Genomic DNA, 24,636 nt, shown 5'->3' on the forward strand with positions numbered 1-24,636 from the left:
CTGAGTGGTCAGGGCAGTAGGGTTACACTGCCTTTCAATGATGTTTCCCTTCTCAACTGCAGAGTATCAGGCCAAGAGTTGGGTTTTCAAAGGAATAAATGGAGCAGAACTCCATTCATTGCAGTAAAGGGTTTTTGGATGTGATATGTGTCTTGAAAGGCATACCCTCAGGCAGATTGCTTATGGGCTAATGGGCCTATGGCGGCATACAGGTAATATTGGGGGGTGAATGCCTAGATTTTGTGTTTGCTTTTTGCTTTTCCTCCTTCAGTTTCAGTTGCAAGATTCCTTGGCCATGAACATTCAGCAAGGGGTATCCTCTCTGGACTGATATAAAATATTTGGGCATGATCTTCAAGGAAACTTATTGCTCATTTTTTGTTGTAAAACCACAATTGCTTTGGGGTAATTGAAAAAGCAATATGAGAGGGCAGATCAAGAGGGATGCTATTTTAAAGGGTGTCTTGGTGAACATCTCACAACCTTTGCTCCTGGGCTGGCCAATCAGAAGGGATGGACTGATTTTAATCAGTTTCTTGTAGCTTTAAAGTGTTCTCAGTAACATGCTTGGATAATCTAACCATATTTCCTGTTGAACTTAAGTTTAACCCTTATTATTTCAAGGAATGCAGACAGGGGGCTTTTAAGGGTTTCAGATTCCACAGATTTGTGGGGATAAAGAGCTCACAAATGGCTTATATGCATCTATATATTTTTTTGAACCAGAGGGATTTACCTTTGCTCTTTATGCCAGATTTTCCCTCCCCCTCCATTTTTGAACTGATAAAACCTTCCTTTATTTACAGCTCCTTTTTTGACTGCATTCCTCGTGATCTCTAGAGTTTTCCCTGAGATGCTTTTGCTGGCGTTCGGCATCAAAAGTTATTCCAAGGCGGACTTTTCTTTTGTGCTGAGCTTTCTATATTGCAGCTAATCTCACATATTTTAGGGGCGTATGGAGAACCCGGGTGTACAAATGGGAGCAGCAAGTTGAACGGAGCTGTATTTCATGCTAGTTTGTTTTGTCTGAATCTAAGCAGTTGACTTATATGGGGTCAGAGTCTTGTCTTTTCTGACTGGCAGTGCTCATCAAGCCCCTAAAACTGAATGTCCTTACCTGTGATTCTTAGAGAAGTCCTAACCTGTGATTCAATCTGGGAACCTTTTGCTTGGAATGTGTGATATCAATGGCTAGACCATTTCCTTGTAAGAACAGTTACTGGTTAGTAGCCCAAGATGGTACTTAATGTTTTGATGGTAGCTTGTTGTTGTTGTCGTTTAGTCGTTTAGTCGTGTCCGACTCTTCGTCACCCCATGGACCAGAGCACGCCAGGCACTTCTGTCTTCCACTGCCTCCCGCAATTTGGCCACACTTATGCTGGTAGCTTCGAGAACACTATCCAACCATCTTGTCCTCTGTCGTCCCCTTCTCCTTGTGCCTTCCATCTTTCCCAGCATCAGGGTCTTTTCCAGGGAGTCTTCTCTTCTCATGAGGTGGCCAAAGTATTGGAGCCTCAGCTTCAGGATCTGTCCTTCCAGTGAGCACTCAGGGCTAATTTCCTTCAGAATGGATAGGTTTGATCTTCTTGCAGTCCATGGGACTCTCAAGAGTCTCCTCGAGCACCATAATTCAAAAGCACCAATTCTTTGGCGATCAGCCTTCTTTATGGTCCAGCTTTCACTTTTATACATCACTACTGGGAAAACCATAAGTTTTACTATACGGACCTTTGTTGGCAAGGTGATGTCTCTGCTTTTTAAGATGCTGTCTAGGTTTGTCATTACTTTTCTCCCAAGAAGCAGGCGTCTTTTAATTTCGTGGCTGCTATCACCATCTGCAGTGATCATGGAGCCCAAGAAAGTAAAATCTCTCACTGCCTCCACTGTGGACCAAATGGAGCTTAGTGTTGCAAACTCTGCCCACTTTACATGACATGGTGCAGCCTTCCCTAATCTGGTGCTCTCCAGAAGTTTTTGACTATAACCCTCTAACCCTCTCCAGGCGGTATTTTGGACTACTACTTCCATTAGCCCCAGCCAACATGACCATAGTAGTTCAAATGTTTTTGGACTATAGGTCTGAAAATTGACTAAGGTGATAGGAGCTGAAGTCAAGAAGATCTAGAGCAGTGGTTCTCAACCTGTCGGTCCCCAGCTGTTGTTGGACTACAACTCCCATCATCCCTGATCTCTAGCCTTGCTAGCTAGGGGTGATGGGAGTTGTAGTTCCACAACATCTGGGGACCCACAGGTTGAGAAAGGCTGTTCTAGAGGATGCCATGTTGGTTTCCAGTGGCCCACATGCTTTCAGACCTTGGTAATTTTCAGCTACCCCTGATCATAGAATCATAGAAACCTAGAGTTAGAAGGTACCCGTGGACCATCTAGTCCAACCCCTGCAATGCAGGGAATATGCAGCTCTCCTATACAAGGATCGAACCTGCAACCTTGGTGTTCTCAGCATGACCAACCGAACTATCCAGGCTGTGCTGTCAGTGCCCCATCATCACAAGGACTTCCATTTCTGAGAGGGTTGCCCTCATCCTCCCCCTGCACATGTCCGCACCCTCCCCAGATTGGCCCCCAAGGGTTGGGGGAACTCCCAGAACAGACACACATGGAGGAAAGGTGGGGAAAGTCCCATTGTGCAAGCAGGAATCCTTGTTCTGACGGGATGCTTATACAGCGCTGCATTGGATACAAGCCTACGTTTCTGTCCTGATGAAATTTATAAATGTAGCGCCTGTTCGTACAGGAATTCTTCATTGCATAAGGAAGACAAAGCAGACAATGTTTCCCAACCTCTTAAACATAGTTAAGAGAAATGAAGTGCCCTGAGGGCTCACATGCGCTCTCTCTCTCATTTCTCTTGGGGTCTCAAGGTTGGGAAATCTAGATAACCAGCTTTCCATAACGCTTCAAGTAGACACATGTGTGACAAAAGCATTGTATTCTAAAGCTCTCACGCCAAAGAAGAAACCCACTATGCCAAGCAATGTTAACATTGGTTTTGAGCCAGTCTCAAGGTTTAGACTGAGGGCGCAACCAGTTCTTTAACTGCAGTGAGGGTTGCCAACCATAGCATTGACCTAATTTTTTATGTGCTGGGTTGAAGGGAGCCTAGACGTTCCTGGAATATGGTGTTAGGTAGGAGCCAATGCAGGGACGCGGGTGGCACTGTGGGTTAAACCACGTCAAAGCACGTCAAGTGCAAGTAGATAAATAGGTACCACTCTGGTGGGAAGGTAAACGGCGTTTCTGTGCTCTGGTTTGCCAGAAGCAGCTTAGTCATACTGGCCACATTACCTGGAAGCTGTACGCCGGCTCCCTCAGCCAATAAAGCGAGATGAGCACCACAACCCCAGAGTCAGTCAGGACTGGACCTAATGGTCAGGGGTCCCTTTACCTTTACCTAGGAGCCAATGAAGCTGTTTAGAGGAGCACCTGATACATGTACACTGAGGGCAGCTAGCTGCATCTCCACGCTGCATCTCCCTGTAACGTGCGATGCTTGGATACTACTTCTTCTTCTTCGGTGATCACTTGTAGCCAAGATTGTCTTCCATGAACATGGTCATAACAGTGAGTCCATAAGTGACTGTGGGGGGCAATTCTGGATCCATACGTCCTTCCACAGTGGGGACGTAAGTTTCTGGACTGGAGTTGATCATGGTGAGGGTTTGCCAAGCGTGCCTTTCTCTTGGCACGTTTCTCCCTTACTCCTGAGTTCAAGCGTCTTCAAAGTCCGTGACACCTTTGGTCAAGGCTGTTCTCCAGCTGGAGCGCTCACAGGCCAGTGTTTCCCAGTTGTCGGTGTTTATACTACATTTTCTTAGATTTGCCTTGAGAGAGTCTTTAAACCTCTTTTGTTGACCACCAGCATTACGCTTTCCATTTTTAAGTTTGAAATAGAGTAGTTGCTTTGGAAGACAATAATCCGCACAACATGACCAGTCCAACAAAGTTGACGTTGGAGAATCATCGCTTCGACACTGGTGATCTTTGCTTCTTCCGACGAAGGCTTGTGGCGTTGATTTGGTGCGTTAAAAGCTCTTTAAGCGTGAGACTTTGTGCGGATAATCTCGCATAATCCGAGCAATTATGCAGTCTATTCCACATGGGCTGCAGATCCAAATCGTCAGTAGGCTTGGCGAGTATTGTGTTGTAATGATCTGCTGCTAACTTTGCAGTATAAAGACACCAGCAGAGTTTGCTCGAATTGAAGACAACTTCATTTCCCTCTCTCCTTTTCTCTGCTGCACAATCCGCATGGAGCAACCATCAGGGCCATTTAAGCAGCTGTCGAGGCAGCCTCCAGATTTAGGGACTCTCGTGCAATATTGTTAATCGAACAATGCTGAGATTCACCGAACAACATGATCATTTCCTTAACTGCCAGCTGTAGAAATGAAAGCTTTTCCTAATTCTGCTGTAAACGATGCATTGTTTGAAGGAACAAAATACATAGTGTACTCTTAAAAATGCAATAGAACGGGGCTTAGAGGGAGTACCCTAACCTTGGAGATATTGTGGGTTCGGTTCTAGACCACCTCAATAAAGCAAGTCACACATACTTTCTTTTTTTCTTTTTCGTTTGTTACATACAGCATTCCCCAAAGGCTGTTACCCGAAATGTCCACCAAATTAGATTTCAAAAACTCCCTGTGCAGCATTAATTCTTTTAAAATACATACACGGTTTTATTATTTTCAATATGATCGTCTTTTAATTTGAAGAGTTAAAGCCTGTGATGTAGTTCCGTAGTCTTCAGACTTTAATCTGGTCTTGACCATCTGCCCTTTAAAAAAAAAGGGGGAAAGCCCCATTTATTGAGAGCTTTATCCCTGCTTAATTATTACGCGGTATGTTGAATGAAGGCTCCACCATCATAGACATCACCCGTATTAGTTGATAAAAATTGCATAGCAACGCAGCAAGGATCAAGTTGGATAGACTGAAGGAGAGGATTTAAGCATATAAAAACTCTCAGCCGCTTGCAACCCTCTTGGATTTGATTGGAATCATTTAACTGCCAAACTGAGTTGCAGTGAGAGGGCAGTGAGAAATTAATTCAGTAATAAAATGGTCTCATGAACCCACCGTCTCTCTGGCGTGACTTAATGCTCTTCGTGGCCAGTCTCTCCAGGTGACCCAAAATTCTGCTGCGTCTTTGTGTCAGATATGATTGGATGCTTCATCCAGCCATTCCTAATGTCGAGATGCAGCAGAATTACCTGCCTTCAGAGGAGGCCGGCCACTGTGCTGCATCAAGGTGTGGTGAGTGAAAACATAGAAGCCTTATTTCTGCATGAGTCACTCTAGGCTTGCCTCATTCCAGCCAGCAACTCACGCAGAAGCACAGAGAGTGGACTCCTTTGTGTGTCCTTAATGCTTGTCGTATACTTAAGGGATGTGGGTGGCGCTGTGGTCTAAACCACTGAGCCTCTTGGGCTTGCCGATTGGAAGGTCGGCGGTTTGAATCCCCACAACGGGGTAAGCTCCTGTTGCTCTGTCCCAGATCCTGCCAACCTAGCAGTTTGAAAGCACACCAGTGCACGTAGATAAATAGGTACCACTGTGGCAGGAAGGTAAACGGCATTTCCGTACGCTCTGGTTTCTGTCACAGTGTCCTTTTGCACCAGAAGCGGTTTAGTCATGCTGGGCACATGACCCGGAAAGCTGTCTGTGGACAAATGGCCTGAAAGCGAGATGAGTGCCGCAACTCCATAGTTGCCTTTGACTGGACTTAACCATCCAAGGTTCCTTTACCTTTTCCTAGATGTCATGGACTTGGACACAGAGAAATGGTGGGAGGAACCAGTTGGGGAACCACCAAGGGAGGAAGTTTCAGGGGTCTTTTGCCTTTACTACCCTCCTGCACCAGCAGAAGTCCTTGCATGGGCTTTTGCTAATGGGATTTGTTAGTTGAATCCAGCCCATTGGCGCCTTAACTATCAGAATTTCACAAAAATATTGATTTAGCCCATTGTGTGTAGTCACAACACGATCCTTGTGTTGCATTCTTGGCCACCTTCTCAAGAAGAAAGGCGATTAAGTCCTCTTACCCAGGCAGACTGCAAACAAAAAATGTTTGCTTGCGAATTAATTTTTGCACATTGCTTTGGGGAAAACACACCTACATGGCAACAGTGAGATGATGTTTCTTCGTTCTGTCGTGGAAAAGCCTTTTGAAAAAAATAATAATCTGTGCTTCCACAGAAATAAAGCATGCAACTATGTGAAAAGTGTTTAGTTTTTAAAAGTGGAGTATCCTTCAAATTCCTTTCATAATCAGGTCCTTGAAATACCTCTTCCTGGAAGTAAGTCAGGGTGTGCCAATGTGGTGTAGTGGTTGTAGTGTCGGACTAGGACCTGGGAGGTAAAGGTAAAGGGACCCCGACCATTAGGTCCAGACGCGGACGACTCGGGTTGCGGTGCTCATCTCGCTTTATTGGCCGAGGGAGCCGGCGTACAGCTTCCGGGTCATGTGGCCAGCATGACTAATCCGATTCTGGCGAACCAGAGCACGGAAACGCCGTTTACCTTCCCGCCAGAGTGGTACCTATTTATCTACTTGCACTTTGTGCTTTCGAACTGCTAGGTTGGCAGGAGCAGGGACCGAGCAATGGGAGCTCACCCCGTCTTGGGGATTCGAACCGCCGAACTTCTGATCGGCAAGCCCTAGGCTCTGTGGTTTAACCCACAGCGCCACCCGTGTCCCACCTGGGAGATGAGGGTTCAAATCCCCACTAGACCATGAAGCTCACTGGGTGACCTTGAGTCAGTCACTGACCTACCTCACAGGATTGTTGTGGAAATTAAATCAGGAGGGGGGATCTATGCCATGTGGCTTCAGCTCTTTGGACTCTCATTTGGCTCAGCTGGCATAATCAAGTAGCATTCTGGGCCATGATTTAATGACTTTAATCACACATCTTTTCGCATACAGAGAATCTTTTGTCCCTCGCAGGACCCAGCGACCGCACAGGGTTTTCCCCTTTATGTAATGCCACGAGCAAAACAGCCGTTGGCAAGACGGGGATGTTAAATGGCAAATGACGTAGAGAGGTCAGGGCCTTCCTTCATTCCCAAGCAGGTTGTTAAAAAATAATAATTTAACCAAGGTGTGAAAATGGCATTGCCCTCCAAAAAACTGTATTTTGCAAATCCTGTACCACTCACTTGCATATGATTTATGATGGTGGAAAAGAACTTTCTGCAGCAGAATTGCTGCAGTTTTGCCAGAGAGATCCAAGCAAGAAGAATACGGAAGAGCCACTTTTTCAAAGGGGCCGGTGTGAAATTGCACTGAGATAATGAAGAATTTAGGGACATCTTCTGCTATCCACTAGGTTCATTTTTAAACAAAAAATGAGTAGGAGGAGTGAGAGGATGTGTTGTTCATCACCTTTAAGAATACTTGCCTACTCTTGGCAGCCAGGGAAATCATCCCCTTACAGGATTGAGATATAAGCAAAAACCCCAAATTCTGCAAATTCAATGGAGGGGATTTCTGGTGCCTGAATTTTCAGGGGCAACAGCTCAGTTTTGTATTCAGCTACATCCAGCTCTTCTGCTAGAAGTTTTGTCCAGCTGTTCTTACTGGTGTGCCCTCATTCCTGCCACCCACTGTGTGTCTAATTAGAAAAAGCTGGATGGGGGGGGTAAGAAAAAGGAGGGGGAAATAGCCATTAATGTGAGAACTCAAAGTAGGAGCCAAAGGAGAATTCAAGAGAAAAAAGAATCCCGGGGAAACTTGAGTTCAGATGATATACCGTATTTTTCGCACGATTGGACGCACCGGACCATAGGACGCACCTAGTTTTCAGGGGGGGAAATCAAGGAAAAAATATGATTTCCCCCTCACCGCAGCTCTGGGAGCAGTGGACAGGCTGCACGCAGCCTGTGCGCTACTCCCAAGACCTTCTCCCTGCTTTTGCGGGAGGTGGCGGAATTCCCCCACCTCCCGCAAAAGCCCACAGGAGCCCCGCGTGACTCCTGTGGGACCCTTCTCCCTCTTTGGGGAAAAGCCCCCAAGAGCTGCGCGCTCTTTAAAGGGTGCGCGGCTCTTGCAGGCTTTTCTGCGAGGTGGGGGAATTCCCCCACCTCCTAGAAAAGCCAGCAAAGCCGTGCAGCCCCTTTAAAGAGCGCACGGCTTTTGCCTGCTTTTGCGGAGGTGGGGGAATTCCCCCATCTCCCGCAAAAGCCCGCAGGAGGGAGAAGGGACTGACTTGGCCAGTCAGTCCCTTCTCCCTCCTTGGGGAAAAGCCCCCAAGAGCTGTGCGCTCTTTAAAGGGTGCGCGGCTCTTGCAGGCTTTTCTGCGAGGTGGGGTAATTCCCCCACCTCCTAGAAAAGCCAGCAAAGCCGTGCAGCCCCTTTAAAGAGCGCACGGCTTTTGCCTGCTTTTGCGGGAGGTGGGAAAATTCCCCCACCTCCTGCAAAAGCCCGCAGGAGGGAGAAGGGACTGACTCGGCCAGTCAGTCCCTTCTCCCTCCTTGGGGAAAAGCCCCCAAGAGCTGTGCGCTCTTTAAAGGGTGCGCGGCTCTTGCAGGCTTTTCTGCGAGGTGGGGGAATTCCCCCACCTCCTAGAAAAGCCAGCAGAAGCCACGGAGCCTCTTTAAAGAGCGCGCAGCTTTTGCCTGCTTTTGCGGGAGGTGGGGGAATTCCCCCATCTCCCGCAAAAGCCCACAGGAGGGTTGGAGAGTAGCGGGAAGGCGTCGCGCGCCTTCCTGCTGCCCCCCATCCTCTGGGGCTGACGATGGGGGAAGCGCTGCTTTTCCCCCCGCCAGCCTCAAAGCCGGGTTGGAGAGTAGCGGGTAGGCATCGCGCGCCTTCCTGCTGCCCCCCATCCTCTGGGGCTGGCGATGGGGGAAGCGCTGCTCCCCCCCCCCCGCCAGCCTCAAAGCCGGGTTGGAGAGTAGCGGGTAGGCATCGCGCGCCTTCCTGCTGCCCCCCATCCTCTGGGGCTGGCTATGGGGGAAGCGCTGCTTCCCCCCCCGGCCAGCCTCAAAGCCAGGTTGGAGAGTAGCGGGAAGGCATCGCGCGCCTTCCTGCTGCCCCCCATCCTCTGGGGCTGGCGATGGGGGAAGCGCTGCTCCCCCCCCCCGCCAGCCTCAAAGCCAGGTTGGAGAGTAGCGGGAAGGCATCGCGCGCCTTCCTGCTGCCCCCCATCCTCTGGGGCTGGCGATGGGGGAAGCGCTGCTCCCCCCCCCCCGCCAGCCTCAAAGCCAGGTTGGAGAGTAGCGGGAAGGCATCGCGCGCCTTCCTGCTGCCCCCCATCCTCTGGGGCTGGCGATGGGGGAAGCGCTGCTCCCCCCCCCCCCCCGCCAGCCTCAAAGCCAGGTTGGAGAGTAGCGGGAAGGCATCGCGCGCCTTCCTGCTGCCCCCCATCCTCTGGGGCTGGCGATGGGGGAAGCGCTGCTCCCCCCCCCCCGCCAGCCTCAAAGCCAGGTTGGAGAGTAGCGGGAAGGCATCGCGCGCCTTCCTGCTGCCCCCCATCCTCTGGGGCTGGCTATGGGGGAAGCGCTGCTCCCCCCCCCCCCCGCCAGCCTCAAAGAGCAGACTCTCCTGGCTTCAGCGGAAGCAACGGGAAGCCTCCGGAGCGCAGGCTTCGGAGGCTTTGCCTTGCTATCACTGAAGCCAGGGAGCCTGCATTCGCTCCATAGGACGCACACACATTTCCCCTTCATTTTTGGAGGGGAAAAAGTGCGTCCTATAGAGCGAAAAATACGGTACCTGAAGGAGAGTCTCCACCCCCATCGTTCAGCCCAGACACTGAGGTCCAGCACCAAGGGCCTTCTAGCGGTTCCCTCACTGCAAGAAGTGAGGTTACAGGGAACCAGGCAGAGGGCCTTCTCGGTAGTGGCGCCCACCCTGTGGAACACCCTCTCATCAGATGTCAAGGAAATAAACAACTATCTGACTTTTAGAAGACACTTGAAGGCAGTCCTATTTAGGGAAGTTTTTAATGTTTGATCTTTTACTGTGTTTTTAATATTCTCTTGGGAGCTGCCCAGAGTGGGCAGGGTATAAATAAATTATTATTATTATTATTATTATTATTATTATTATTATTATTTCTGTGGCAGACTTCCACTGGAAGTGGCTCAAGTGAACAAGTCTCCTTTTGCAAGCAGCGCAACCTAAGTGCCACTAAAATAGCATGAGGTTGAAGCTCTTCCATGGAAAAAAAATCAGATTAACTTTTCGCAGATCCACATACCTTTTCTGGAAAAACTCTGGAATTGCAGGTGGCTCAGATTGACCTGATCTGACCTGCCGATCCCAGCAGCTGCTGCTGCAGCTTTTAACAAGTGGATGCAGGGAAATTATTGATGCACCCATTAGTAAATATGCCCCTGTTGTTTTCTTACTGTGCTCCTAGCTAACTGAGGGACGCAACTGCTTCCAGATACCCGTGGTCTCCTCTTCTGGGGCATCCCTAATCTGAGAATGTTGCCCAAGGAGAACTGTAGGTGGTCTGGCATCAGAAGAAGCAGGGGGTGGATGCTTTGAATACCAGCTGTCTTTCTGAGGAAGTGAACACAGTGGGGGGAAAGGGGGCCCACCCCAGATCTCTAAAGGCAGGCAAGATTTCAGCTCAGGCAGAAGGAATGTCAGCAGCCTTTGGAGGAAGACAGTGAAAGCTGCTTATTCTCTTCCCCCGGGACACAGTCTTCCTTCAGCTCTGCTTCCAGCAGCCCTGCTAAGAGCCAGCGAGACTTAAGCTATATAAACTGCAGCCATATATGCTGACTCCTGGAAAAACAGGTCCATGGATCTGCATTCCTCCCTTTGCAATGGTCAGTTGCAAGTTGCAACGTCAGTACAATAGACAGCTACAGGAATAGGGAACGCTTGGACCTCCCAATATTGTTGGACGGCTCTCATCGTCCAGACTTATTGTCTATGCTGGCTGGGAGATGAGAGTCCAACATTGTTTCCCCAATCCTGCTCTATTGACACATGTATTTTTTTATTGGATTTTTGATAATTTTATGCATATAAAACCACTTCAAACATTAAAATACAAGGTTCCTTTAAACGTTCAGACCTCCTTCGCTCCCTCCATGGGTTCTATGTTTAAGTTTAAATTTGCTGCATCTTTTACCCTTATCCATCTATTAGGTAAAGGTAAAGGGACCCCTGACCATTAGGTCCAGTCACGGACGACTCTGGGGTTGCGGCGCTCATCTCGCTTTACTGGCCGAGGGAGCCGGTGTACAGCTTCCGAGTCATGTGGGCAGCATGACTAAGCCGCTTCTGACGAACCAGAGCAGCACATGGAAACGCTGTTTACCTTCCCGCCAGAGCGGTACCTATTTATCTACTTGCACTTTGACATCCTTTCGAACTGCTAGGTTGACAGGAGTAGGGACCAAGCTATGGGAACTCACCCCGTCACGGGGCTTCAAACCGCCGACCTTCTGATTGGCAAGCCGTAGGCTCTGTGGTTTAACCCACAGTGCCACCCAATTACCATAAATAATTCCACATTGCAAGTGTCAATACATCCCTGCCAAAGATTTTAACTGTTTGCAGTGGTCTTTTAAATAAATTACAAATTTACTCCAATCTTTAGTCAATACTCCTGCCAACCTAGCAGTTCGAAAGCACGTCAAGTGCAAGTAGATAAATAGGTACCGCTCCGGTGGGAAGGTAAACTGCGTTTCCGTGTGCTACTCTGGTTCGCCAGAAGCGGCTTAGTCATGCTGGCCACATGACCCAGAAGCTGCACGCCGGCTCCCTCAACCTATAAAGCGAGATGAGCGCCGCAACCCCAGAGTCGTCCGCGACTAGACCTAACGGTCAGGGGTCCCTTTACCTTTACCTTAGTAAATAAGTGATCTTCCTGGTTTCAGATCTTCCCCGTCAGTTTCGCCAACTCCGCATACTCAGTTTCATCTGCCATTCTTCCTTTGCTGGTACTTCTTCCTTCCTTCCATCTCTGGGCTAGTAGCATTCTCACTGCTGTCATTGCATACATAAAAAGTCTTTTATCCACTCTTGGTAACGCTTCACCTATTCTACCTAATAAAAAGGCTTCTGGTTTTTTTACAAATGTGTTTTTAAACATTTTCTTTAGTATCGTCGGTACCTAGCGCCAGGTAAAATTGTTAAAATGTACAAAACAAGTTCAAAATTGTGTTGGAAATGTAAAGAAAAGGAGGGTACATTTTACCATATGTGGTGGACATGTACAGTGGTAAAGGCTTTCTGGGAAATGATATACAGTGGGACCTCTGTTTACAAACTTAATTTGTTCCGGAAGCCCGTTTTTACACCGAAAACGTTCTTAAACTGAGACACGCTTTCCCCAATGAGGCTTCCTGCTGCTGGTGCCCTTCCACCAGTCGGCTTCTGTTTGTCTTCCGGTGCAAAGTTTGCTAGCCGGAACACCTACTTCTGGTTTTGTGGAATGCGTTGCCTGAATTATTTGTTAACAGGACTGTTCTTAGACCGAGGTATGACTGTACAATGAACTATTGACACATGTAAAGACATCTGAGCTGGTTGCTCCATGCAAAGACCGCATGGCTTTCGACAAACCATCCTAGCATTCCTGAATTCAAATGTGATAAAAGAGTTTCTGAATCGTTTCACCATACCAGATCCATTTTGGGGGATAAGATGTAAGCCTATGTCTCCCCACCACACCCTCCCTCTAATCATAGTCTTGTTTTTTAATTTTTTATCTTAATCATAGAATTATAGATTGTAGAGTTGGAAGGGACCACAAGAGTCCAACTGGCTGCAATGCAGCAATCTTTTGCCCAATGTGGGGCTCAAACTCACGACTGAGATTAAGACTTATGCTCTAGTAACTGAGCTATTATTTTGGAAGAATGTGGGCTCAGTAACCTGTGTTGGCAGTGCTTAAATGTTCACAAATAGTCTGATTTGCCAGTTATCACAATCCTTAAATCAGAGGAAAGCTTTATAAATAAGTTGGAAAGGTTTATATAGTTCTTTAAAAAAAAGGAAAAAGTTTCATGTTATTAAAACCTCCTTAGTTACCACAGTGTTTGGATTTCTAAAACGTTAAGGGGAATTTTGTTTCCAGCGGAAAAGCATGCCAAGTTGTGCTGGCTCTGTACTGAAAAACAGCAACTCATATATAAATACATGCATTTTAAAAATATACACAGGAATAGGCATTTTAAAAGCTAATTAAGGAAATGACTTTAAGGTCACTGGAAATTATTTGCAACGGCTCCATGAAGTGTATATGTTCTCTTTTATGTTGTTTGAATGTCACCAGAGTCTGCCAAATAATAATGTGGGCAGAATAATTGTGTAAAAGCAGCAGACATTTAAGCCAAAGAAACACTTCTTTACCTAACATATTATTAGCCGAGGGAACGCAGCATCTCAAGATGTTAGGCTGACTGCAGGCATAAATGGCTCTTCTGTGTATTTATTTATTTTATACATAGAGAGCAGACCCTCTAGAAGCATGGGCCATGATAGCCAGCAATGAAGCTTCTATATTCAGATGGTGAACACACTTAACTAGCAGATGGAGCTGAGTAACAATAGGCGATCAGTATTTAAGTCCTGCTTGTGAACAGTTCTGTGGCAGAAGAACTGGAGAAGAGGGGATTATTTATTATATTCTGGTCCAACATGTTAGTCTTTGCATTCCTCTGGTCATATAGGTAATATTTTCCTAAAAGTCCAATGTTTGCTTTTAAGAATTAGACAGTTACTTTTAGTGAGAGGCAAAGATGGAATGGGAAATTTTCGTACCGTCCAACATTTCTCTGATGGAAATAGAGACGTCCCATTCAATAATACTAATACGAATAATAGATTATTATTTATACCTTGCCCAACTGACTGGGTTGCCCAAGCCACTCTGGGCGGCTTCCAACATATATAAAGACATAGCAAAACATTAAACAACTTATCTATACAGAGCTGCCTACAAATATCTTCTGAAGGTTGTACAGTTACTTATCTCCTTGGCTTGGGGTTTGCATAACTCCATACCCTCCAACATTTCTCCGATGAAAATAGGGGTGTCCTAAGGGAAAGCAGAAGATTCTGGGATCAAACCAGAAACCGGGACGGATTCTGTAAATCTGGGACTGTCCCTGGAAAATAAGAGACACTCGGAGGGTCTGCATTTTGCCACTCGAGGCAAAAAGCCATTGCAAAGCCCCTTTGCCCAAGAGCTATTCCTGATGTCACTCAGGGTGAAATTCCAGGCGTATGTTATAATATATGTACTTATAGTATATATAGTGTATATATATATGTGTGTGTGTAAATAATAATAATACAGTGGTACCTTGGGTTACAGGTGCTTCAGGTTACATACTCTGCTAACCCAGAAATAGTACCTCGGGTTAAGAACTTTGCTTCAGGATGAGAACAGAAATCGTGCAGTGACAGTGCAGCGGCAGCAGAAGGCTCCATTAGCTAAAGTGGTACCTCAGGTTAAGACCAGTTTCAGGTTAAGAACGGACCTCCAGAACGAATTAAGTTCTTAACCTGAGGTACCACTATAATAATAATAAATACCAGGGGTGAAATTCCTGTTGACCTACCTGAGGCTAACCTGGGATAACTGGTGTTTAATTAAAGCAGCACCCCTAGGCATAATGTTAGATCTGTTAGGCATAATGTTAGATCTGTTAGATGTGCTTCTGGTTTGCGTTATTCTAAACAGCTCTCCCAAGATTCAGAAATGCGTTATGTACGTTGGTGGTTTTGCCTGGTGTAGGCAACATGCTTCTCTTCTGCAAAGTTATTCAGTTAATAGTAGGTATGGATTATTATATGTTAACGTTCCTCTGCCCGGTGTGTGGTTGCGAGAGTGTTTGTGATTTCTTGTTGCATTTTGAAAAAAGATGCTTTCGTGTGTGTGTGTGTGTGGACAGAAATGGAGAACATAAAAGTAGAATCTGTTTTTCAAGAACTGCTTTTTCCCTTTTTCAGGTATACACGTATAAACAGAGGTCAATCACACGCCAAAAAGTCACAGCTATGCAGCCTACAAGCTCAGAAGGTCTGGAAGACATGGCCGCACTGATAGACCTCCATGAAGGGGCCATCATGTACAATCTATTCCAGCGATATCAACAAAACAAAATTTATGTAAGTTCATTTTGGAGGGGGCTGAGGGAAATATTTTGAGCAGGAAATTGCTGTTTTGCATGGTTGGATATATTTTCTTTGGATTTGAAAGTTCCCCTAAAGCGAGAGATGCTGGCACTATTGCTGCAGAAAGTTAGACCTGCTGCCCCCTAAAGATGTGTGTGCAAGAAGTGGGGTGTTCAGTGTGATATATAAATACAGTCGTACCTTGGAAGTTGAACAGAATCCGTTCCAGACATCCCTTCCAATTTGGTTCGAAAACCAAATTGCGGCTTCAGATTGGCTGCAGGAAGGTCCTGCAGCCAATCAGAAGCCCCAGAAGCCCCGTCAGACATTTGGGTTCCAAAAGAACACTTGCAAACCGGAATAATCACTTCCAGGTTTGCTGCATTCAGGAGCCAAAACGTCTGAGTTTCAGGGTGTTCGGTACGACTGTATCCTTGAGTACTTAGGGACTTGAGTGAAAACGTTGGCAGCATTAAGATAAATTCAACAGTGTCAATTAGTTTTGATGGATGCAACAATGGAATACTGAATGGTTTAGCTTATATAAAATATGCAGGGATTTATGTTATGCAAAACGAACCATGGAAAGAGAAGAAGGGAAGTTTTTGATATTTTACGGTTGTTTAAATGAGTATTCAAAATTATTTTAAAAATAAAAAGGGACTTGAGGATATCCTACCCTCAAGCCACTTCCTCAGGCCAGGAGAGCTTGAGATTAAAGGGAGCACCCATTAAATGAAGATTAATTCAGATTAAACGAAGCAGTGGAAATCTTGAGATACCATGGATGAGAGCTAGGAAACAGCCAGAAACATTTGGACGTAATGGCCTAACTCCATATTGAGTCAACTGTGGTTAATAAAAATTGCCATGGGGAAGTTCTGACATTGAACTATTAGAACTCGGCCACAACGATTTAGGAAGGGGAAATACAGGAGCAGGAGCTGAAAATACAGGAGTTGAAAATGTGGAAAGCCAGGCTCTGTAGAATTAACAAAAGCAGAAGGACTGCAGAGGTGTATTAGATTGCTCTGTCAAGAGAATGAATGAAACAAAGGTTAAGTGGGAGGAATGTCAAGAGATGAAGGGATGGATAGATAGATGTTTTGCGGGTGAATTAGTAAAATAACAGGGAGAGGTTCCGTAAGGCTCTGCAGGAAGTGGTCAACAGGATTTGTGGTTCACGGCCATTTTTAGAGGTGCTTTTTTGACTCAGATGTTTTAAACCTGTGGAGAACGCGGAGGTCTCTAAATGTCGGTTTTGATGGTTTGCGTTTTACATTATCTCTAAAGAACTGGAAGAGATCCCCCCCCCTACATTTCTCAGTTTACCAGTGAAGTCCCTCTTCTCAGGGAACTCTGGAAAACTGTAACTCTGTGTGAAGAATTATCACAGAATTGTAGGGTTGAAAGGGACCCCTAGAGTCATCTAGTACAATTTACCTGCAATGCAGGAATCTCTGCTACAGCATCCATGGTAGATGGCCGTCCAACCTTTGCTTAAAAACCTCCAAGGAAGAAGAGTCCACCACCTTCTGAGCAAGTCTCTTCCACCGTCGAACAGCTCTTACGGTCAAAAATGCAGTCTCCTGGCGCTAGGGATGCGGGTGGCGCTATGGGTTAAAACACAGAGCCTAGGACTTGCCGATCAGAAGGTCTGCGGTTCGAATCCCCGCGACGGGGTGAGCTCCCGTTGCTCGGTCCCTGCTCCTGCCAACCTAGCAGTTCGAAACACACCAGTGCAAGTAGATAAATAGGTACCACTCCAGCGGGAAGGTAAACAGCGTTTCCGTGCGCTGCTCTGGTTCGCCAGAAGCGGCTTAGTCATGCTGGCCGCATGACATGGAAGCTGTCTGCAGACAAACGCCGGCTCCCTCGGCCAATAAAGCGAGATGAGCGCCGCAACCCCAGAGTCGGCCACGACTGGACCTAATGGTCAGGGGTCCCTTTACCTTTAACTACTCTCAATGCCTTTAACAAACTACAGCTTCCAGGGTTCTTTGGGGGAAGCCGTGATTGTTTAAAGTGCTATGACACTGCTTTAAATGTATAGTACCTTTAAAGGGGGCCTTGGTTTGAGAGTAACAAGGGAATCTTAACTTGAATTTTAACAGGCTGAACCTGGGCGACCTTACGGGTGTTTTTTTTGAGCCCTGCTTTAAGTGTATTGGCAAATACGATTTCACAGGGACACCCCAGGTTAGGACATTTCAATCAGTGCATACATTTGAATGGTATCCTTTAAGCTGGGCTGCCACAGCCTGCACCGAAATGCTAAATTTCAACATAATCTGATGGTGCCCATGTTGAAAAACGTGACCAGACCAGACTTCATCTCAAGCAAAGCAAGGAATGTGCACATAGTAAAATGGCCGGTTAAAGGCTGTAATTTTGGGCCATCCAAAGCCCAGCTCCAAAATTAGACAAGCCAGTGGTATATGATGGTTGTGTGACTTGCATTATCAACTGTGGGGCATGTCGCTAAGCACTGTTGAGACGATCCTTCCCTGGGACAGTTTGAGCTTACGCGGAAACTTTTTGGGAAGAGGTCCTAAAGCCACATAAGTACATATGTGATGCAGCTAAAGGAAAGGGCATTCAAATTACGGTGTTGGGAGTTGGCTCTCACTGGATTCGCCTCCCGACACTCAACTGTTTCTGGCAGATGTGAGTTGAAAGGAGGTCAAAACAGAATGAAAGGGAACGATTTTAAAAAACGGTAAGAGAGAGCTAAAAATAAAACCATTAAACGTGTAAACTCACTCATGAGTCCTCTTTGATTCAGTGCTTAAAATGTGCCCGTTTTAACACATTTTCCATTGAAGCGCAAGCAGTTTTTTTTTTTTAAAAAAGTTGTGCTGAGAAATAGCCAGATCTTTATTTGATGTGGGCTCTCTTCATGGGATCGCTAAAAGCACATGATAATGATTCATATTCATGCTCTTTCCACAGTCATCTGGTTGGGAGACAAAATGCTGGCCTAGATAGGTCTTTGGTGTGATCCAGCAAAGTTATTATAATATATATATATATATATATATATATATATATATATATATATATACACACACACACACACACACACACACACACACTCATACTTTTTAGATATATACATTTCAATGATTTGACATTCATTTTGGCATTTTAAAACTTGACTTCCCTCTCTTTCTGCAGTTCCTTAAATTTATTTTTAATATCTTCTGCATATCCAAATTAATTTGCTCATTTATTCATCTTCTTTCTAAATATACTCTTATATAGCTGCAGGTTATTACAATAATCCTGCCAGTGTTTTTATCTGTTTACAATTTATCTGTAAATATTCAATAAACCATTTCCATTCTTTTGTAAAAAGTTTGTTATCTTGATTTCTTATTCTTCCGGTCAGTTTCTCCATTTCTGTGTATTCTATAATTTTTTGTATCCATTCTTCCTTTGCTGGGACTTCTTCTTCTTTCCATTTTTGGGCAAGTCAATTCTTGCTGCTGTAGTCGCGTACATGAGTAAATTTCTATACAATTTAGGTAGTTCTATGCCTAAGGGACGCAGGTGGCGCTGTGGGTTAAATCACAGAGTCTAGGACTTGCCGATCAGAAGGTTGGCGGTTCGAATCCCCGCTACGGGGTGAGCTCCTGTTGCTCGGTCCCTGCTCCTGCCAACCTAGTAGTTCGAAAGCATGTTAAAGTGCAAGTAGATAAATAGGTACCGCTCTGGTGGGAAGGTAAACGGCGTTTCCTTGTGCTGCTCTGGTTCGCCAGAAGCGGCTCAGTCATGCTGACCACATGACCTGGAAGCTGTACGCCGGCTCCCTCGGCCTATAGAGCGAGATGAGCACGCAACCCCAGAGTCGGTCACGACTGGACCTAATGGTCAGGGGTCCCTTTACCTTTACCTATCCCTATAATTCCCAGTAGAAAGGCTTTTGGGTTGTTGTTTTTTACAACCAGCACAACCTTTTATTACACTTACCTGACATTCATTCCCTAGGAGTTGTTGTTTTGTGTTTCTGCTTCTAGTTTCGTGTTTTTTCTCAATTCACACAGTGAGGAGAGTACCAAAGAAAGGCTTGTAAGGCTATTCCGTATTCAGCATCTTCGTGACATCACCAGGCAACAAACCAATCCCGTTCCCCTTCTCATACCTGTCTTTCCTGTACACCTGACAGAGTCAGCTGAATCAACAAGTTGCCAAGCAACCAAGAGGTTTAAGGATCTGTCTGATCATATTACATTAGCTCTGGCCTTGGGCCAGTTCTGCATCAATAAGAAATGCTAATATTTTGGAATGAAACCATTGTTTTCCCCCTAGGCAACTTGCTTTGACTCATAAATTGTTGGGAAGGGGCAAATGGCAGGCAGTGTCAGATAAAAACAGGGGAGTGCCTATGAGAGGTGATGCTCACTAGCCTACTTAGCCGAAATCCCAGGCTTATTATGTCCATGTTTCCCTGCACATTCCTGCTGTTCTGTTGATACTTTGCTAGTCACTCACGGTTTTTATTTACAAATTCAAGGCAGAGGGGGACTGTATTCCTGTTGGCTTCTTTGATATCTCGGAAGCAGGAATGGGACTCAAATTAGCCTTGCAACGTTTGAATAGTGTACTGAATAGTTTTTGTCAGATTTAATTGGGTCTCCCGTTTGCTTTATTTCTTCGTTTTGGTTCAGTAAGCTCTCCTAATAACACTTGATCCATCTAATTATAGCATACTTTTCTGTCTAGCTTTATTTGGAAGAGAACCCTCAGGGAGCTAATGGCTGCACAGTAATGATCAATGAAACAATGAATTGTTTTTGCTCTTTCTTGAATTCTTGCCAGATGCCAGAAATGCTTAAGGAATTCAGGCCACTAGGTCTGTTTCCCTAATTTGCTGAGTTGTGTGTATGTGTGTTGTTTTGTTTTTTACAGAGTACTGATGTTCTCCATACTGGCTCCGCAAACATTTCCAAAAAGTGGTTGTCATGTATCTGGTCTAGGAGCAAAACCAGAAAGAGGTGGCCCATAACATTTCAAGATAGCTTTTTGCCAGCACTGGAAATTTCCCAGTAGTGGTATATGGTGTCAAGGGTGGAAATCTGTTACAAAGCTCTGTAATACGCATTTGTAGATGAGTCCTTAAAATGGAATTACAGCATATTATTTGCCCTTGTGGATGTCTGCAACTCAGATTGAAACGATGATTATTATTCCATACGCAAGCATGCGTAACCAAATCTATCCATCTAGAGCAAGTCTGGAGAATCTTTGGTCCTCCAGGTGTTGTACGAATCCAACACACATCAGCCAAAACCAGCATGGCCAATGGCCAAGGATGATCAAAGTTATAATCCAGAAACATCTGGAGGGCCAAAGGTTGCCCAGCACCAGAAACTGGTTTAAATAGTTAAAATAAGGATTGTGTCATTATTTACCCATTTATTGCTTGTATTTCCACCCAGTCACCCAAGGCAGATTACAGTTTTAAAATACAAAAACAAACCGGTGTTGTAAAATAAAGACAAAGTCTAACATGCAGATCACTTTCTGAGTTGGGGAAAGCATGTAAGTGTAAAAAAAGGTAAAGGACCCCTGAGCGGATAAGTCCAGTAAAAGGCAACTATGGGGTTGTGGCGCTTATCTTGCTTCCAGGCCTGAGGGAGCCGGCATTTGTCCACAGACAGCTTTCCGGGTCATGTAGCATGACTAAACCACTTCTGGCGCAACGGAACACTGTGACGGAAGCCAGAGCGCACAGAAATGCCATTTACCTTCCCACCACAGCGATACCTATTTATCTACTTGCACTGGTGTGCTTTCGAACTGCTAGGTTGGCAGGAGCTGGACAGAGCAACGGGAGCTCATTCTGTCGCGGGGATTCGAACCACCAACCTTCTGGTCAGCAAGCCCAAGAGGAATGGGGTGCCATACTGCTCCCCCATCTCAGAAAGCCAGGTGGCACCCCGGTTTTGTATGAAGCGTGCCTTAAGCCCTGTAACTGTTGAGTTCCTTTCCGCCCTATAGCAGTTCCATGTTACTTTTCAAAGGATGATTATATGAAAGGAACATTAAGCAACCTTTTTATAGTTGGCTCATTTATGAAATAGAAATGAAGTCTGTTCCCAAGGCCCATGTGAATAATAAAGAACTTTGTGTAATAGTGCCATGCCGAAAGGAGGTTCTCTCCCCACCCTCCAACAAGTAATTATTTGCAACTTGCTTGACTTTTCCCAGAAGGGGTAATAATTGTGTATCCCTGGCCAATTTCCCCCCAGTTATGTAATATTCCTGCCTTGTCCCTCCACCCCTTCCAATCACCTTTGCAGTGACTGCTCCAACCTCTTTTCCACGTTCTAAACGTGTTTTGGCTATTAGGAACAGAAGCTTTTTTTTCCAGCCGTGAGACAGTTGGAATAAATAATAATTTGGATTTATTTATTTGCTTACCTTGTGCCTTGCGCTTCCTCCAAGCTGCACAAGGCAACTTGCAACACAGTGCACAATGTAAACACCAGTAGTCTTCTCCAGTGTGGTGCGATGTATTGTGTTTCTTTTTAAATTGCACTCATTATAAATAAATTCACATCTATGCATATTATTATTATTATTCATTTCAATTCTATACCACTCTATATTCTTAAGAAAAGATCTCAGAGCAGTTCACAGCATATTAAAACATCAAATAAAACAATCCAGAGTAAAGCATTGCTGTAGAAAGTCAAGTGTCCATTCAAAGCAACAGAAATAACAGGAAACTAAAATATTATCTTTAAAGATTTCAGAATGAAACATTGCAAGTGAAGTCAACAACAGAATGCACATTTAATGCAGCAAAGTTAATAATAATAATAGTTTTTGTTTTGTTTATACCCCGCCCATCTGGCTGGGTTGCAAAAAACCCTAAACATTTCAAATGAAAATGTTACTGAAGGAAGTCAAATATAAAATGCACGTTTAGAACAGCATGATTAACAAGAGAATTATCATAATGCCAACTTTTTCACTGGGTGGGTTTGTAGGTAGTAGCAGAGTATATAAATTCACACATGAAGATGTTGCGCAAATCTGTGCCTTCTTTTGGGGGAGATTTTTTCAATAATGCACAAATAGCCACCAAAGTTGAAGCCTGCAACCATGGTTAAGTGATGGGAAGTGTTATGCTTCTATATTGACCCTTGATGATGTTGAGGTGCAGATAGGAAATTGCTGCTACAAGGCTTCCTTCTGGGTGATGATTTAATTTTCCTGGAGACTGAAGTAATTTTGCAAATGCAAACACCTTTTTTTGCTCTGTGGATGATAACCAAGTGTCTGGAAAGCAGATGGTTCTGGTATGGAGAATTCTAATTTCAATCAGTAGCCTTGTTTTTGTCGCTTATTTAATAGTCTTCAGCTTTCTTTTGTTTAGCTTTTCCCAGCGACGAACCGAGAACTTTGCCATGTTTTTTCCTAACGGAATAAAGTCAGAGAGTGGGGGGGGGGGCAGTGAGGGAACTTGCTGCTTCAGAATAGAGCCTTGCACCCTCCAGTTTCCCCCAAACATATTCTCCAATCTACATCATAACGCACTGAATCGGAAAACGGGTGCCACTCAGTAAAGTTGTGGCGTAGCAGTGAGCCAGAATGAGTCCAATAAAAAGCAATACATTTTGTTGTTACATTGGGGGGGCCACCAGCTGGAGTCTCTGCAGCCAGGCCTGACCCCCTGAGGAATACCAACTGGCCCCTAGTTGCTAACCAAGAGGAAAGAGAGTTGAGTAGATCTTGTGAAATCTATGACAAAAGTCAGTTCTGGCGGTCCTCTTTAAGATGAGTTGGGTTGTTTTTTCTCCCTCACTTACAGTATTTTTCCTCAGAATGGACCTGCCATAAAGCTATTTCTTGACAACAACAACAACAACAGCAACAACAACAATTTTATTTGTATCCCAACCACTATGGGCGGCTTCCAACATACATAAAACCATAATAAAACATTGCACATTAAAAGCTTCCCTATAAAGGGCTGCCTTCATATGCCTTCTAAAGGTTATATAGTTACTTATCCCCTTGACAACTGATGAGAGGGCGTTTCACAGGGTGGGTGCCACTACTGAGAAGGCCCTGTAATCAGTGCTGTACATATTTAAACCTTCTTTAATCATATCAGTAAAACCTTCTTCACTAGTTAAATTTTGGGGCAAGCATCCCTTTATGTCTTGGAAGTATGTGGAAAGGCACAAATAGTTTTGTTTCTTTAATCTCTTAATCATTTTAAAGATCCAGCTATTTCCCCCGGCAGGGCTCTCGGATGTATGATTAATTGTTATCTTCTTGCAATCTATCCTGCCTTTGCACTGAGGTGAACAGAGGACTACACGAATTTCCTTCTCTCTTGCTGGCATGAATGAAAACTGGGTTTTGCTGCAGTTTTATAAGAGTATATATTTGAAGTAGATGAATAAATGAGCAAATTAAGTTCATTTGGATATGCAGAAGATATTAAAAATAGATTTAAGGAACCGCAGAAAGAGGGGGAAGGAAGTCAAGTTTTGAAATGTTAAAATGATTGTAAAACTAGTGAATTGCATAAATAAAATTTTTAAAAAGAAGAAACTTGGGTTTTGGCTTTGTACGTGAGAAGTTCTCTCTAGTTTCACGTACTTCTCCTGAAGCATTTATTCTGCAACCAGCTGCCGGATCAGATGGTGGAAAAGAAAACGCATTCTTCTTGAGCAAAGAAACTTGTGTTTGCGCTTTAGAGGGAGCGTTTGAATATGTTGTGCGCGCTACATTGCATTGTGAGGCATCTGAGCTCTTGTGTGAACATAAAACATGATTACAGGGTTTGGCGGTTCTGTAAGAGAAACTGACTGGGCAGTAGCTTCTGGAAACATATAATCACAGTGACATGTTAAACTAAGGCTTTTAAGAAAGACGTTTTGGCCTCTAAACATTTAACTTGTAATTTAGGAAGAGAGCTGGATCCAGTCCCTTACAAATTAGCACGAGACGGGCTGAAATGCAGACCGTCCTGACCGTGGTTTCAGTAAATCAAGCTTGCTAGCATGCATGCGACCATTAATTACGACTCTCTTCGGGATTTAAAGGGGGGGGGAACGGGCAGGGCAAACTGCAGGGCCTCCTCCTTTCTTCTTTTGTGCGGACTTGTGCTCAGTTTGTCGGCCCGCTTGGCTCACAGAACAAAGGAAACAAAGAAAAACGTAATGAGCTTTATGATAACAGGGCAGAATGGCAAGCGAGAGAAGGAGGTGTGACCTAATGTACAGGAGCCACCAAATAGAAGTTTATATGTTTTTTCTATAATGCTTTTTTTAATCTACGGCGCTCCAGATTTCCCATTAACAAAATAATGGTGGCTGTAGCAAGGATAAGATATTCGGAATTGCTCGCTTGGACAAATTTCAACACAAGGTACAACCAGGGAGAACAGAATTCAGTTATCCATATAAGTTAAAAGAGAGAAAGAGAAGAGAAGGTGGCTCTCAGGTTATTCCTAGTACGTAATATGGCTGGGTGGCATCCTGTACCTTATCGTTCTAATGCTG

General features: G+C 45.0%; 1 protein-coding gene across 2 annotated transcripts in view; it reads left to right on the forward strand.

The window, feature by feature from the left end:
- MYO10 (myosin X) overlaps positions 1-24,636 on the forward strand; it is a 196,925-nt gene that overhangs the window by 74,379 nt on the left and 97,910 nt on the right. For both annotated transcript variants that reach the window (XM_028737963.2, XM_028737964.2), the window contains one exon: positions 14,945-15,103. In XM_028737963.2, the coding sequence (XP_028593796.2) occupies positions 14,945-15,103 (159 nt within the window). The remainder of the gene's footprint in view (positions 1-14,944; positions 15,104-24,636) is intronic.

Source organism: Podarcis muralis, chromosome 8 (genome assembly GCF_964188315.1).
Source record: "Podarcis muralis chromosome 8, rPodMur119.hap1.1, whole genome shotgun sequence".
In the NCBI taxonomy this organism is placed as follows: Eukaryota; Metazoa; Chordata; class Lepidosauria; order Squamata; family Lacertidae; genus Podarcis; species Podarcis muralis.